The sequence below is a fragment of the Gopherus evgoodei genome, chromosome 9 (assembly GCF_007399415.2).
Source record: "Gopherus evgoodei ecotype Sinaloan lineage chromosome 9, rGopEvg1_v1.p, whole genome shotgun sequence".
Classification (NCBI taxonomy): Eukaryota; Metazoa; Chordata; order Testudines; family Testudinidae; genus Gopherus; species Gopherus evgoodei.
In genome coordinates, this window is record NC_044330.1 from 17,211,789 (window position 1) to 17,229,967 (window position 18,179).

General features: G+C 41.8%; 1 protein-coding gene across 1 annotated transcript in view; it reads right to left on the reverse strand.

The window, feature by feature from the left end:
* Positions 1–12,387, reverse strand: part of SEC62 (SEC62 homolog, preprotein translocation factor) — a 33,836-nt gene extending 21,449 nt beyond the window's left edge. The window contains exons 1-2 of the mRNA XM_030574580.1: positions 12,287–12,387; positions 2,072–2,180 (exon numbers count right to left, since the gene is read on the reverse strand). Of these exons, the coding sequence (XP_030430440.1) occupies positions 2,072–2,180; positions 12,287–12,322 (145 nt within the window). The 5' untranslated portion in view covers positions 12,323–12,387. The remainder of the gene's footprint in view (positions 1–2,071; positions 2,181–12,286) is intronic.
* Positions 12,388–18,179: the final 5,792 nt, after the last annotated feature.

Genomic DNA, 18,179 nt, shown 5'->3' on the forward strand with positions numbered 1-18,179 from the left:
GATTGTGGCACTGGATATGAATAAAAGCGTCTGAATTTGCTGCTGAGAGAGACAATATTCATTTGCATAGGTGGCTGAAATGGAAACTGAGGCAGGCTATGCCTGTGCTACTAATGTTGGAAGCAGGAGGGTGCCCACATTGAGGTTTCCTTATAATACTGAAGGATACACAACAGAGCACTTTGTTTCTACCCAGGCAAAACTGAGACTTTGAACTACTATAGTATTACAGCACCATTATACCAAATACAGGTGGAGTAATCCTGCTACCACACCACCCTAAGCCAGCAGGGGATGGGTATAAGTGAAAGTAGTATCCTTAGCCCCTGGAGGAAGGAAACAAAATCCAGCTCTCCTCAGCCAGGAAGGTCACCTTAACTTGGGGCTTTTAAGGGTGGTGATGGGAAAGGGATGGAGAAAGGAAGTGATGGACGCCCTTCAAAAAATAAAAAATGATTAGCATAAACATTTTAAATATCAGCACAACTTACTGAACACTCAAGCAAGAAATGTTTTCATTCTATGTGAGTAGAATTTGCTGTTATATTACTGCTATTTTTGTATAAAATTTTACCAGTGAATACAAGATCAGGAGGATAGGGTGTCATCTCCAAAAGTTACAAGGAAATAAGTGATTGAAAAATATAAAATATAACCATTCAAACTACCAAAAAAGCTATAATACAAGTACACCACTACCCCGACATAATATGACCCAATATAACATGAATTCGGAAATAATGCGGTAAAGCAGCACTCTAGGGGGGCAGGGCTGCGCACTCCGGCGGATTAAAGCAAGTTTGATATAATGCGGTTTCACCTATAATGCAGTAAGATTTTTTGGCTCCTGAGGACAGTGTTATATCGGGGTAGAGGTGTAGATAGCTCTTACATAGCCCTTTATATCTGAAAAACACTATGAAGCTTAATTGAGCCTCACTACACCTATATGAGGTATGTAATTATTACCTTCATTTCCATTTTACAGATAGAGAAACTAGGGCAGGAAGGTCCAGAAGCTCATCCAAAACTACAGAAAGGAGTCTGTGTGAAGTTATAAGTAGAAGTAGGACTTCTTGTCTAATAATCCTAATGCCACAGAAAACACCTCAGAATTATTGTAACATTACTTCACAGTAAAAAGCAAACTAAAAATAGGGTTTGAAAAAAAATCACTGGCCATGGCACATGGGATGGTTTCCCTGGCAATTACGAGAGACTAAGCCATCAATTTCATATTAAAAGATCATTTATAACCCTTATCATTACAAAGATAAGTTTCCGGATGAGAACAGAATAGCCGATGTAGTACTGTCTTGCCAAGTCTGTAAACAGTACCTCTACTACTCCTTATAGCTCTATGAGGCAGCAAGACAATGAAATTAACAAGATTCTGGTTAGTTTCCTGCTTCCATTCAGAACCTACAGGAATACTGTGAAGCTATCATGAATCATGTTAGTTTAATGCTGCTACTGCTGTTTGAGAAAGCTCTGTATTCACAGAGAAAAAAGACCCAAAAACTGGAGACTAAGAGAGAGGTTGTATAGTGGGAACTTGTTGCCACTTCCCCCGCAGCAGCTTGAAGGCTCTGGGGAAGTAAAGTAGCAGAGCTGTCCCTTTCACAGCAACCAGGATACTCAAGAGGATGGGGAAGAGACAGAAAGCTACTTCTCCCTTTCAGCAGCTAGAGGTTGGATGTGGTGTCAGATTTATCAGACATTTACTACTCAGTGACTGATCTGAACATGAGAGCCCCCAAGCAGGGTGCGGGGATAACTCCGTTAGAAATCTCAGTCCTCCTCCCTTACCAGCAGATAGGAGTTGAAGACAGATAGGGCTTTTCACCAGGGTGTCTTACTCTGGACATCACTTCTGCTTTCCTGACTATGTTTTCTGCATCTACTTCAGGTTGCTAAATGTAATCTTCTGACTAGTAAGTGCCTTGTTAATTTCCCTGGGCTATAAATGATATACAGCTTACTAATTAAAAATACTAGTAACCTAAATTTAAAAAAAAAGTACAATATTTGTAAATATGAAGTATCATTATTTGGTTACAAGTAATCTTACCAATAAAATAATCAACTCTGTGGCCCATCATGTTGGTAGATTTTGTTGGACAGTTGAACCGTAGGTATTTGGCTACAGCTTTCTCCTCTTTGAACGGCTCACCAACTTCCTATAATATAAAAATATAAAATTAATGCTGGTTTAAACACACAGCCAAGACCAGGGGTGGGCAAACTATGGCCTGCAGGCCATATCCAGCCTGCAGGACCCTCCAGCCCAGCCCATGAGCTCCTGGGCCAGGAAGCTTGCTCCCGGCCCCTCCCCCACTATTTCCCCTCCCCCACAGCCTCAGCGCAGCACACCGCTGGTGCAAATGCTCTGACTGGCCAGGCAGTGGAGCTGCAGAGCCCGGGCCTAACTTGGTGCTCTGTGCTGCGCAGTGGTTATGGCATGGCTGGCTCCAGCCAGGTGGTGTGGCTGTAGCGCCGCCAGCCACCGGCACTCCAGGCAGCACAGTAAGGGGGCAGGGAATGCTGGATAGAGGGCAGAGGAGTTCAGGGTGGTGGTCAGAGGGCGGGCGTGTGGATAGTGGTCAGGGCGGTCAGAGGGCAGAGAACAGGGGGGTTGAATGGATGCAGGAGTCCCAGGGGGAAGTCAGAAAGGTGGGAGTGTTGGATGGGGCAGTGGGAGGCAGTCGAGTGCAGGGGTTCCGGGGTCAGTCACTGAGAAGGGGTGGTTGGATGAGGCAGGGGTCCTGGGGGGAGAGCAGTCAGGAATGAGAAGGGGACTGGATGGGGCACCAAGTTTTTTTATGGCAATATATAAATAATGAACAGCATGGTCCTTGCTCCAAAGGTCCAACTGAAGATATTACCTCACCAAACTCCTCTCTCTCTACTATTGATCACTGACGTGTCCCATATAAATCTCTCTCACTAAAAAAGAATCATCTATTTTTTCCTTTATTATATTCAGTCATAGCTTTAATTCTGTTTTGCAACAACTAAAAGCATCACATTTCAAAATTAATAATTAATGACAAAATAGGAGGAGACAACATTTTAAAAGCAAAGGTCATGCCTAATTTTTTCTCCTAACCTTATGCCAGGTGATTTGGTCCCTTCCCCACACCTGACTTCGATTTTTTGAAGACCGTACTACTTGTCTGACTGACAGTAAGTGCTGTCATCATGGAAAAAATTATTGTTGTCTTCATATCCTGTTTTGCTACTTCTGCTGTTTTTCCTGTTTACTTTCTTCCTCCTCTACTATCTGAAATCTCGTACACACCCTTCTCTCTTCTTGCCATTCTCCCTCCCTGTCTCTTCACCCAGCATCTGACCACTTTTTAAAAAAATCACCATGAAACTAACTGAAAAGAGCCCTAGCATATAGGAAAATTGGTTTAGTTTCAGTAAAACGTGTTCTATTGTCAATTCTGAAGACCAGTCCTTTATTCATCCACCGAAGGAGTAAACCACGGAAACAGTGGTGCAAGCTATTGTACAATGTCCTACCCACAGATTCCAACCCAAATGTAGAACCACCAACTGTAGGATTATGATGTTAATGTCTTGTAAAAATAACGACTAACATCTTTCATCTAGTTGAATCCCAAAAGCCTGTGTATAGTGGTTAGAGAAACTGACTGAAAGTCAAGAAATCTGGATTTCTATTCCCATGTCTGCCACCAACTTCCACTGAGCCATTGGCCAACCACAGCCTTTGCCTTGGTTTTTCCATCTATGTAATAGTGGTCATATTTACTAATATTTGTGAAATACAGTGAGACTAAGATGAGAGACATTTAATAAGTATTAATTATTTATCCAAATGAAAGTATAGGTACAATTTTAGGTAGGCACCATATAATTATCCACTTTAGAATCTGGCCAGTGCAGTTCAACTTAAGTGCCTATTCAGTCAACAGCTTAGTCTCTAAAACTGCCAACAAAGTGCCAGCTGTGATGTTCAACTGAACACCTGTCCAAATGAACTGGACTAAGACGACTTTGTGTTTAAGTGAATACTTTCATTGTAGGCTATAAAACATGTTTGTTTTTTAAACTAGAGATGAAAGAGCACCTTGGATCAGGTTTCTTAGGTAACAGGTATTCGAGGGGAGGGGAAGTTATTGTGGTGGTGTTTTTCTTTTTTGACCATATGTATTTAGACTTTTTCTTAAACAGATGTTAACCTGGAGTCTGTAAAGGAAAAGATTTTTATTTTTTTAAAATACATCATTTTATACACACACACACACACACAGCTTTCTCAGAGAAATTAAAGTCTTGGGTCTTCAGAAACCTCAATATCACTAAGTATCACTCCATTTTTAGCAATCTGATTCCCTCCAGATTTTCTCTTTTCAACATTTTGTTTAATACAGTGCTCTTCCTACTATCTTAGTTAAACTGCCACCCAAATAAGATTTACTAGAATCTTTATCTTCAAAATCCCTTTTTTTGATCCTTCAAAGACCAAAATTTTTATAAATTTCTCCTTGCTGCCAGAACACTACACAGAAGAGAGCTGTGTGGTAGGGAAACATCACTGAGTGGAAACAGAGCAAAAAGGGAGACATGAGGGTGGGATTTCAAGAGGGAGAAAAACACCACAACTAGATATGGGGAAAATGAGAGACTACATAACTATGGAAAGGAAATAAATCCTGGTGGGATATGAGAAACTTATTTTTTTCTTATTTTGTCTAAGTCAAGAGCCTAACCTCCTTCATTGTTCTATGTCTAGATTAATAGATTCCAAGGCCAGAAGGACAACTGTAGTAATCTAGTCTGACCTCCTGTATAGCACAGCGCACAAAATTTCTCAAAAATAATTCCTAGAGCATATTGTTTAGAAAAACATCCAATCTTGATTTTAACATTATTAATGACGGAGAATCCACCATGAATCTTGATAAATTGTTCCAGTGGTTAATTATTCTCATTGTTAAAAATTTACACCCTATTTCCACTGTGAATTTGTCTAGTTTCAACTTCCAGCCATTGGATTGTGTTATACCTCTCTCTGCTAGATGGAAGAGCCCACTATAAAAATATGTATTCCTCATGTAGATACTTGTGGACTGAAATCGAATCACCCCGTTACCGTCTCTTTGTTAAGTTAAATAAATTGAGCTCCCAGAGTCTATCGCTATGAGGCACGTTTGCTAATCCTTTAATCATTCTCATGGTTCCTCTCTGAACCATCTCAAATTTTTCAATATCCTTTTAGAATTGTGGACACCAGAACTGGACACAGTATTCCAGGAGCACTTGCACTAGTGCCAGATACAAAGATAAAATAACCTCACTACTCTTACTTGAGATTCCCCTGTTTATGCATCCAAGGATTGTATTAGTCCTTTTGGCCACAGCATCACACTGGGAAATCATATTCAGTGGATAATCCACCATGACTCCAAATCTTTTTCAAAGTCACTGCTTTCCAGGATAGAGTTCCCCTCTCTTGTGAGTATGGCCTGCATTCTTTGTTCCTAGATGAATACATTTACATTAGTCTTAATAAAATGCATATTGTTTGTTTGTGCCCAGTTTAACAAGCAATCCAGGTTGCTGTGTATTAGTGATCTGTCCTCACTATTTACCATTCCCCTAATTTATGTGTCATCTGCAAACTTTTAGTGATTATTTTATGTTTTCTTCCAGGTCATTAATAAAAATGTTAGAACAGTGTAGGGCCAAGAACAGATCCCTGTGGGACCCCACTAAAGACACGCCTACTTGATGATTCCCTGTTTCCAATTACATTTTGAGACCTATCAGTTAGCCATCTTTTAATCTATTTAGTGTGTGCCATGGTTAATTATACATTGTTCTCTATGCCACATATCCAGGCAGTCTCCTCTTTAAAACCCAATGAATATATATTATTAGCCCTTGCATTCTGTTGAAAGCTACCAGCAAAGAACTATTTTAAGAACATTTTACAGAAGTTTAAAAGTTTTTATTGGAGCTTGTTTTCATCTCATCTCTCCCCTTGCGTAAAGTCATTTGACTTAATTACCATGAATTCAATGTCAGACACATAAACCCCTCTAAGAAGTTATTTTAAATAGTTTTTCTAAACATAAAATTGTTTAGACTACACTGTTACCTTTGCATCTTCCATGGCTAGATGTCCCATTGCTGGGAATCTCTCCCTTCTCAATGGGATAAAGCGTCTACTTACTGCCCAGCAAGGCCACAAGATGCCAGAGTTTAAAGTCAGGCTTTTTTATAGCTATTCACTAGCAGATAATTGGAAGTTTAAACACTGACCTATAATAAACAGTTAGGGTGGAGTCCACAAAGCAGCATAGACTCCTAACTTATATTAAGGTGCCTAAATTCCACTGATTAAATAGAAGTTAGGAGCCCACATTGATTCACGGATTCCACCCTTGGTTCCAGAAAATCTGATATACCCTAATAAAGGAAAAATTGACTATCTAATAGAGGCAGCTTGCAGTATTACTTTGAAAACTGGTGATCCTTATTGAACTATGCCAAGACAGTCCAAGAAGCTAAGAAAAACAATTGACTCATTTTGGCCAATTAAGAACTCTGCAAATTAAAGAGTACTTTCTTTGTGGACTCATCTCCTATATTCTGTTTGATATATGATGGAGAAACTGCTAAGAAGGCAACATATGTTTATCTATGTATTTGTGTTACAAATTTAGGTCTCGGTCTTGCCAACTCTTATACACACACTTAACTTTAAGAATGTGAATAGTCCTGTTAAATTCAGGAGTACTTCTTAAATGCTTTAAATTCGCATATGAGCGTTTGCAGGATTGGAGTCTTAGGTAGCTATTACACCAGACATTAAATGTCATATGTAAATTATTATTGGTGAGTGTTTTCCTGGACTGTATTAAATCCTGTTTGTACTTTATTTGCTATATAAAGAATAATTCAAGTCACTGACACTTTAGAGTATTGTACCATATTATTGCCATGGATGCAGTTCTAACTTGTAAGCACCTGATTATTTTCTTGTTCTATCTATACTTTTCCAGTTTCTTCTTTTTTTAATAGTAATTTTTTTAAAAGTTAAAAAAAAAAGAATAGGTCACAAGCATAAGAATGAATCCTGTCCTTCTTGGGCCTCAAACCAGGTATGATTCCCCCCCTCCCGCCCCCCCAGAAAATTCCACACTGGGAGGAAGAAAGAGAAAACATTTCTCTGACAGTTTTTTTGTTGCTGGGTGGTGATGGTTTTTAATGGTGGCTGTTTGACACTGATCACAGGCCTGGCATGCCAGAATAAGTCCGAGTGTGATAGATTAGTGGGCACAGGGCACATGAGATGATCAAAGTGAATAAATACACGTATTGTACAACTCTACGATTCATTACATGAACACTGCATCCATTAGTTCACAAATGTGCATACACACATATTTTCCCAGACAAAATATGCTAAAATGAAGTTAAGGCTGAGAGTATATATCAGTAATTTAACAGTAATACAACATTATAGGGATGGTGTAATTATTCCCAAAAGATACATTACAAACCCAGGAAATTCAGAGTTAAGGTTACATTTAAAAGAACTCCAAACATATTCAGGTAAAAAAAAAAAAAATACATGGTGAAGAACTCTAAACAACCTTATCTCTGTCCTGAAGTAATGTAATATTTGTGATCTCAGATTAAATTTATTTTTGAAGAGGTTTTTTCACATTTCCCCTTCCTGCATGGCATCATTTTCTGGGTTTGTAATGCGTGGGTATAGGAGAATTACAACTTCTCTATAATGTTTTCAACTGAGAAGTTACTGATATATATATTCTCAAACTTAATTCCATGTTAATGCATTTTCTTGTCTCAATTTCTCTAGGGTATTTTCAGTCATGAATACTAAACAAGAAACCTAAGAAGAATATTACCATATAACATTTCTAATTATTTGAAGATCTGCAGTATCAACCTCAAATCTTTTTTTGAAATTTTAAATTTAGGGGCAAATTCACCAGTACACCAAAACAGCCAGAGCATGTCAGTTAGTTAAGATGATTTTACAGCTGCTTTGCATCATCAGAGCAGCATTAAGCATACTGGAGAATCTGACTCTTAATTTGCAATTGACTTATTAAGTGAGAGGGCTGTATTAGCAAAACTGGTGATACGTGAAGGAGCGTAACATATCTTAGGCCTGGTCTACACTACGCGTTTAAACTGATTTTAGCAGCGTTAACCGATTTAACGCTGTACCCGTCCACACTACGAGGCCCTTTATATCGATATAAAGGGCTCTTTAAATCGGTTTCTGTACTCCTCCCCAACGAGAGTAGCGCTAAAATCGGTATTACCATATCGGATTAGGGTTAGTGTGGCCGCAAATCGACGGTATTGGCCTCCGGGCAGTATCCCACAGTGCACCACTGTGACCACTCTGGATAGCAATCTGAACTTGGATGCTGTGGCCAGGTAAACAGGAAAAGCCCCGCGAACTTTTGAATTACATTTCCTGTTTTCCCAGCATGGAGCTCTGATCAGCACGGGTGGTGAAGCAGTCCCAAATACAAAAAGAGCTCCAGCATAGACCGTACAGGAGATAGTGGATCAGATCGCTGTATGGGGAGACAAATCTGTTCTATCACAGCTCCGTTACAGAAGACGAAATGCCAAAGCGTTTGAAAAAAAATCTCCAGGCTACACAGAGCTGCGTGACAAGCGTAACGGAAAGCCAAAGAATCAAATGGACGCTCGTGAAGGGAGGGAGGGGCTACTGAGGACTCCAGCTATCCCACAGTCCACAGCAGTCTCCGAAAACTATTTGCATTCTTGGCTGAGTTCCCAGTGCCTGTAGGTTCAAACACATTGTCCAGCATGGTTCAGGGTATAGCTCGTCAATTTACTCCCTCCCCCCACCACGTGAAAGAAAAGGGAAAGAAATCGTTTCTTGACTTTTTTCAACGTCACCCTATGTCTAATGAATGCTGGTGGTAGACGCGATGCTGCAGCAGTGAAGAGCAGTATCCGCTCCTCTCCCCTCCCTGGTGGCAGACGGTACAATATGACTGATATCCGTCGTCACCATCAGCTTGTGAGTGCTCCTGGCTTGCCTCAGGTGAGGTCGGCCGGGGGTGCCTGGGTGAAAATAGCGATGATTCTCAGTCATTCCCAGTAGATGGTACAGAACGGCTGGTAACCGTCCTCATCATAGCAACTGGGGGCTGAGCTCCATCAGCCCCCTCCCTTTCCTGTGTAAAGAAAAGATTCTGTCCTGCCTGGACTATCATAGCAGCGGCATGCTGGGCTCCTCTCCCCCGCACAGCTTAATGTCCTGTCTGGACTGTCATAGCATGGGCAGGCTGCCTCCCCCTCATTTTATCTCACTAACAAGTCATTGTTTCTTATTCCTGCATTCTTTATAACTTCATGACACAAATGGGGGCGACACTGCCACGGTAGCCCAGGAAGGTTGGGGGAGGAGGGAAGCAACGGGTGGGGTTGTTGCAGAGGCACCCCCCCTGAATGGCATGAAGCTCATCTTTTCTGCGGGATCTGACAAGGAGCAGCTGTGCTCTCTGATACACTGGTTCTCTAGTACACTTGCCCCATATTCTAGGCAGGACTGACTATTTTTAGAAATCATAAAGGAGGGATTGACTTGGGGAATCATTCCCAGTTGTGCCTTTGTGCCCCCGGCCGATCTCAGCCAGGGGCACCCCTGATAGCAGCAGACAGCACAGAAGGACAGATAACCATCATCTCATTGCCAATTTACACCGGCAGCAGACGGTACAGAACGACTGATAACCGTCTCTGCTATCATGCAAAAGCAAATGAATGCTGCTGTGTAGCGCTGGAGTATCGCCTCTGTCTGCGGCATCTAGTACACATACGGTGACTATAAAAAAAAAAGCTGAACGGACTCCATGGTTGCCGTGGTATGGCGTCTGCCAGGGCAATCCAAGGAAAAAGGGCGCGAAATGATTGTCTGCCGTTGCTTTGCCGGAGGAAGGAATGACTGACGACATTTACCCAGAACCACCCGCGACAATGAGTTTTGCCCCATCAGCCACTGGGCTCTCAACCCAGAATTCTAAGGGGCGGGGGAGACTGCGGGAACTATGGGATAGCTACGGAATAGCTACCCCCAGTGCAATGCTCCTGAAATCAATGCTAGCCTTGGACCATGGACGCACACCGCCGAATTAATGTGCTTAGTGTGGCCGCGTGCACTCGACTTTATACAATCTGTTTTATAAAACCGGTTTATGTAAAATCGGAATAATCCCATAGTGTAGCTGTACCCTTAGTCAGTGACACTCTGTGCTTCCAGGATTCCCCCTGTGCTCCTGCACAAGATTTCAATTAATTTTAACTATATGGGAAGTCTGATATGCCTGCATTATTCCATTGTTAAGATCATTTGGGACAGAGAAAAGACTGATAGCTGCTTAATTTCTTAAAGGATTGTCTTTAATTAACTTAAACTAACTTAACAAAATAACTTGTAAATTTTCAGAAACACTCTCTCAAATGTGGATAAATCATTAAATACACCTCTACCCCAATAACACGCTGTCCTCAAGAGCCAAAAAATCTTACCACGTTATAGGTGAAACTGTGTTATATCAAACTTGCTTTGATCCACTAGCATGTGCAGCCTCTCCCTCCCACCCCCAGCACTGCTTTATCACATTATATCCGAATTCATGTTATATCAGGTCACGTTATATCGGGGTAGAGGTGTAGTCATTGGGCCAGAGACAGAGGGAAAGAATGACTGTAGTTCAGCGGGTAAGGCATCCACCTGGGAAGTCAGAGACTCCAGCTTCAGTTCTTCTGCTCCATTCACTTATTATTTATCCACAGTGGACCAGCTTCAGCAGGAGACTTTGAGGGAAACCCATATAAGTGACTAAGGCACTCTCCTGAGAGATGTGGGATACCCCTGTTCAAATCCTCCCTCTCCCTCTGCTAGTGAAGGAGGAACTGAACAGGGATCTCCCACGTCCCAGGTGAATGCTCTAACCATGGGGCTAAAGTTATAAGATGGGCACCATCTCCTCCTCCTCTGGCCAGATTCTGAATGGGACTCAATCTGGTAGGCACATTCAGAGGCCACCTACCAGTTTGGGCCATGCATGTGAGATAGGCAACCACATGCCTATCTTTCCCAGACTTGTGAATCACTCTGGGGTTTAGGCAGGAGATGGTGTCTCAACACCTTGAGGAAGGCAGACAGGCACACTCAGACATAAATATAGGCACGAAGGAGAACTTTTACCCTGAAAACTTAGGTGCCAAATTAGTTTAGACACCTACAGCATTTAGTGGGTGTTTTATGGATCTCAGTGGCACCAAAAGTGGGATTTAGGAACCTAAGTACCTTTGTGGATCCCACCCAACATGTTTTGGCAACCTGAACTACAAATGCCTTTATTGTTCCAGCTGTAAGAAACACTTTATTCCCCCACTTGAATATTTACTGGAAAAAAGCTCCTCCTCTCTCCCCATTAGTATTTGTCTAAATAAACATTTAAATATGTAGGATTTGGGAGGAGGAGAGGTGATTTACTGTACCTGAAAGAACACCCATCATTCACAAAAGTAATCATTTACCTGTCTAAATTTCACAAAAGCTCATCTCTTTCACCAAAAGAAGCTGTTACAATAAGAGATATTACCTCACCCACCTTGTCTCTATAAGAAAAATAACAAAACGTTTTAGATCATATTATGAAGAAAATCCCTTCCCCATATTTTTGTTTACAACTGAATAGGTCTTCAAGCTGCAAGAAGGTATGAGAAATTCAGACATTCTTTATAAAATACTGGTTCTTGAATGTGGAACCCCCTTCCATCCCCTCCTCCAAGAGAAGGGAATTGTCATTCCCATTGATTCAATGTCGCTTTGGCGACAGGTGTAGCGCACTGGGGTGCACCTCTGCGCTTGCGGGGGGCTTGCGAGCATGCACAGGAGGTGGGTGGGTGCACCAGGCCAGCACGGACAGGGCGGCGGTGTTGTACTGCTACGATATCACGACAGGGGTCCCCGCGTGCTCACAGGATGCAGGGGGACAGGGGGGCTGTGCAGGGCTGGGCTCTGCACGCGGCGGGGCGCGCAGGGGAGCTCCAGGGAGGAGAGGGGCACTCTGGCGGGGCCTTACGGGAGGGAGACCGGGGCTGGGGCGAGAGGCCCAAGAGTGGGCGGGAGTCCGGAGGCGGGGAGCAGGGCCAGCCGCAGGGGGCTCGAGCGGGAGCAGAGACAGGGCAGGAGAACACAAGTCCCCGAGGGAAGCTGCACTACCTGGACCCGCTTCCTATGTCTCCTCCGCTCCGCCATGTTGTCGCCGTCTGGTTTGCCGGTGACGTGGGGGTGGGAGTCTCGCGAGAGGCCGCGGGAGCCCTTATGTAAGCGGGGCGGAGCTGGCTGGTAGCTAAATTGGGGTTCCCGACTGACGGGAGGGGTGAGGTGGGGGTTGGGATAGAGACCGGCTCCCCGGACTGGGTGGAGGCAGTTTTGGCGGGCTCCCGGCGGGGCTCGAGCCAGGCGGGGCGAGCACCTCGCTGGGGATTAGGCGGCCTCTTAGCGTCTCTCTTCAGTAGCGCGCCGCTCCTCGCCCCGCCGCTGCTCCGCCTGAGGGCAGGGTCGCGTAGCTGTGGTGCCTGCATCTTACCTAGCGCCCTGGACGGGACACCGGTGGTAGGTGCTGGTGTGGTGTCTACACTAGCGCTCACAGTGGTGTTCGTTAACACGTCTTAACTAACACGTTAATTAACTAACCATTCAAGTGTGGCTATATCCCTGGAGTTCTTTTCTCACGCTTGTGTCCAGGGTCATTGGTCTCTTTCTGTGTCACACAATAGTTTAGTCTGTTGAGGGCTGTAATGCTTTAGTCTAAAATCCAGGTTATTGGGTTCAATTCAAGGGATAAGCGGCTGATAAACAGGAGGTCAGCCTAGAATCTGATGGGATGTTCTCTTCTGGCCTTCAACTACCACTATGTGTCAGCATACACAAACTTACGTATGCAGTTACCACAGTTTAGAACAATTGCTTGAAATGAGCCCACAAATTTAAGTGCCCAATTGTGCATGCATTTTTGCACATCGACTAGAGGCATCCTGTTTTGAAAAGGTCCAGAGTTTGGTCCAAAAGGCTACAAAGTCCTTGGTCAAAAATTTTAAATCGAGTGCCCAAAGTTAAGCTCCTAAATCTTTATTTACTCAGGTGTTTTTCTTCATCTCTGCCTACTGTGCTCATGTGTTCTATTCAAGTACAATACAAAGCACGTCACGATGTATCAAATGTGTGTGGCAGCACTCCAGGTATATTCTGCCAGGTACACTATTTTATGCCAGGCAATAGATTAAACAAACCAAAGAGTATCTGTAAATGGTCATAGACGTTATTCTCTGTCTTGAAAGTCTGCCTCAAAACTAGGTTAGTAATAACCTTTTCTTTTGAATATAGGTACATACAGTTAGAATGGACAATTTACTACACATTCCTAAATGAGAGATTAGACTAAAGCAAAGATACAGTAGTTGATGCACCGTGCCTCCGTTTGTAGATGCTTGTTGATATGTCCACAGGTTATGAAGGCATTGTACCTGTTTAGGTTAGTCAGACCCTTTCCCATAGTTTGAGCGATAGGTGCAGATATGCATCTTACATAAAAATCAAATACCTTTTTACCTGAGATTGTTTCACCACATGCTTTTACTAATAGGCCATATATATTAGCAAAGCATGTTTAGTTCTGTATCAGAATATGCAACCCACACCAAACCTTGTTGTACCTGGTTACTCCTGCTAATCTGGAAGCGCTCAGCCTGTCTCAGTTTGTATTCATGCGCAAATGAAAATTATACTGTCAATTGAAAACAGTAAAAAGTTTTTAAAAGTTTCAGATATGCTTGCCCCTGAATCACTCTGCACTTCTGTGATTTTATAATCACAATTTCCTATTTGTTTTTAAATGTTTTTCTCTCCGTTGGTATTGGACAACACACAAGCTACAAGTTAAACTGGCTGACTGTAGAGGGGACTATACACAAAATAAATTGAAAATATAGGGAAATAAAGTTTTAATCTATTTTAGATAGAGTAAAATTAGTTGTTTCTTCTAAAAATAATGGATAAAATATATTCAGACAAGTGTGATTTTTAGGTTGGCAGGAGACTTTTAATAATTATTTAATGTGCTTAGCTCTTGAAGTTACAAAACAGTAGGTTCAAATTGAGGCTGTTGGTTTAACTTTCCTGTGAAAGAGGTTTTGCCCGTCTCCTGAATGACCACGGATAACACACTTTACTTGGCATAGAAGTGATGGAATGCACAAGTGCTAACAGGACACTGAGTGGAAACATGACTTGATATGCAGAATAATGACAAATGGCATGTGATGTAATGCTTAAATCTATCTTACGAGAAGCGTTCTGCTAATACTGCAAGAAAGCTTTGGCCACTCAGGTTAGAGACATATTCATACACACACAAAACACTTTAGAAAGAAAATGCTCTCACTCCCTGGAACAGGAAAATATGTCCTGTGCTGTACCTCTCTGTCGTGGTGTGAGATAGCATGTATCTGCTGTTAAAACAGCAGACTTGTTAGCTGAGTCATCATCACATTAGGAATTTAAATAAGTGGAACAGCAAAGTTTCTTAATTCAATCTACATACTGATCTTTCATTAAAAGGCATCTTACACAATTTCTGGAACCTGTATAGTAGGGAAATTCATAGTATTGGAGCAATACTTGGAAAGTCTGCCTGGAAGAATGCAGACGTAGGTGAACTTGGCTCTGCAACAAATCGAGGACTACCTGAAGGCCAACAAAACAGAGGAACTGTTGTGGCCACAGCCTTGAACTGAAGGAGAGTTGGATAGATGGTAGAGCCATCCCAGAGAAGAATTAAGTGACTTTGGAACTCCAAGGAATTAATCAAATAGGAATAGGAATGCATACCAAGAATCGAGGAGGGAACTACTGACCTTTCCTATAATTGTCTTCTATTGTGGTGGATATGTGGAATATAAAACAATTATTTCCCATGGTGGAACTTGGCTATGGAAAGAGATTGTTTTACAGATGTCACAAAGCCCAGTGCTGCCAGGGGACATCCTGTGTCAGTGCAGCTGAAAGAGATGGTATCAACCTTCATGGAGTTGGGGTGTGTCCAGACATTAGTATGATAGGGCTTAGTCAGAATTGAGTGATTGCAGGTAGCAGAACCTTTCAAGGTGTTCTGTGTTCATGTGGATTCCAGATGTATAACTTACGGTGGTAGTTATCTCCCACCAAGTAAAAAGAGTCAGATGGCTCAATTCATAATGTGAGTATCTCACTTGTTCCAATGGCCTGTTGTCTTTAGGAGAGTGGGATCATGCTCTTGCCTTGCTGGAGTTTGATTAGGGCAATGTTGAATAGAGAAATGTTGTAGGTAAGGAGGAGACTGGATCTGCTGGCAGCTGCGTAGGACTTCAGGAATTAAGTTCTGAATTTTGTATATTGTGTTAGGAGTAGAACGGGAATACAAGCAGCTTACAAAGTGGGTTTTGGATGTGTGATGTTCAAATAGTCAAGATTGTTCTGTATTGTATCTATCTGTTTTAGATAGTAAGCTGCATGGGGCACAGACAATGTCTTTGTAAAATATCCACAACTATGGAACCAGTGTTTACAGACTTCTTTATAATCCCTGATACTGGGTTCTCTGATTTTACAAATACCACTGCTCTTAAAAATCAAGATGGCTATTGTGACGCTACACCCCATATTCTTCATAGAAAGGTGGTTATGATACGAATATGGCATAACTAAGATATATTTTATGCAAGGTGGCTCATATAAGGTATAATTGGAAAGGTTATAATTTACTGAATGTGATTATCAAATTTGTATGCATGTATCATTTCTGTATCTAAAGGTAGGAATATTGACTATGTAACAATTACATCTGTGTTTATACTTGGGAAACGGCCATCAGACAGTAAGTAATCAGCCTTAATGGGCCATTAGAAAATGACAATGAGTCTTTGAAGATGTGAATTTCCAGTAAGGCCTGGAATTCCTTCCCGTGGCCATTGCAAAGAAACCTGGTGTCATAGTTGCTTTGACACTGCAAGGCCAGCTGATAAGATCACCTGATACAAAATACCATCTGGGACACTGTTGATACTTTTCCTTTGTAGGTGGATGGAGATCAGACAAATGTTTCCCGCCTGGGGTAAATCTTTTTTAAGGCTGAGGAGGGGGTTAATCTGGACTCTCCTTCGTTGCATACCCCTGAAAATACCTGAAGGGACAAAGGAACTAACCTGAGGGGAAAGGCAGAGGTGAGTCCAGACAGACAGGGGTCCAGTCTGTAAGAATAAATAACCGGAACTCTAAGCTACAGAAACTCTGCAACTTACCTAAAATAACATTTAGGGTGAGAAATTACTTATTGAAACCAGTCTCTTTAAGATCTTAAGCTTAGTATGCATGTTTTGTTTTATTTGCTTAGTAATCTACTTTGTTCTGTTTGCTATCACTTATAAACACTTAAAATCTGCCTTTTATAGTTAATAAATTTTTGTTTATTATTAAACCAAGTTTGTGCAACTTCTAACTGGGCAGGGCAAGAAGTTGTGCACATCTCTCTTCACATTGAGGGAGAGGGTGAATTTTTATGAGCTTGTACTGTGCAGATCTTTCTATACAGTGCAAGACAATATTATTTTGGGTTTATTCACCAAAGGGTGTGTGCACATGAGTGCTAGGTGAATACTCTCACACAGAGCTGACTTAAGTCTGTGTCTGCACCTGGGTGTGGCCCTACCTGTGTGTGTGCGCTGCAAATGCCGGAGAGCCTAATTCAGCCTAACAGAGAGAGAAGCCAGGCTGGTGGAGCAGGAGGAGCTTAGTGAAACCCCAGTACATCAGGTGGCATCCCAAAAAGGGGGTCTAACCTGTCACAGTTATCACTACACATATACATACATTTGTCCATTTTAGTTAGAAACCTATTTTTTAATACATTTCACAGATTATACATGGTGTAAAGCTTTTGCAATGATACCAACTTTCAAACTGGTCTTTCTTTTTAAGGAAAATCCTAACACAGCTTTCTGTATCCTGTAAGACAAATAATACACAATTGACTGAAAGAGACGATTCAGAAATCACCCAGTAACCCAATACAGGGCCCAGACAAAAGAATGGAACCAGTATGGTCCATCATGTAACACATACTTTGGGACAACTTGATCTGCAGATCACTGGCACTTTAAGCCTTACCAGCTTTTTTAAAGCTTTATTACATCAATGTATAGAAAGGGAGTCTTTAATCAGAGAATCCAGACAACCTGAACAGTAATCCTCCATATTAAAAAAAAATCCTTTTGCAATTTGATATTGAAGTAATAAATGCAGATTTGCCAAAAAACATGAAATATATTTTAAAATGCATATTATGCATTGCGTTACAAGTATAGATCAAATATAAAGAGAAGGCCATGACTGCAAGTGAATTATACTCTATTGTGCCCAGTCTTTAACCTTCTCTTTCCATGAAGGTTATTAAGAAGATTATAGCTGGGCAACTTTGGTGTAGTCTGGTGTCAGATTCCATGATCTCTTTCAGTCTGGCTTTGGACCTGATTATGTCAGAAAGAGTGGTCTCATTGGTTGATGATCTCCTAGAAATAGACAAATTAGCTAATTTTTCATTTTTTTCTTTTAAAGATTTGTCAGCAGTTTTTGATACCAGTGCCCGTGAAGTTCTGTTAACACATCTGCAAATACTGGCTAGGATAGATGGGAAGTTTTTATTCTTCTCAAATATATCCTAAATTGTGGGGTTACAGAATTGTTCATGCCTAAAAGTTCTCTCATATAGGGTCCACTGTTCCAGTACTATTCTGTCACTGCTCTAGTTAATGTGTTCAATATGTGAGGCCATTGCAGAAAGATAGTGAAAAATTTTGGACTATGCTGCCATCAGTGTTCAGGTGACACACAGCTCTATATCTGATTTTTGTTGAGCGTAGATGGAGTAGTGTATCAATTTCCCAGTGCCTGGCTAGGATTGAATGTGAATAGGGTGAGATGGTTGCAGTTCAATCCAGACAAGTTGTTGATGCTGGCAGGATGGGGCAGCATCTAGCAAAAGGCAAGATGGAGTGGTGCCTGCCTCCGTGATTGAGTA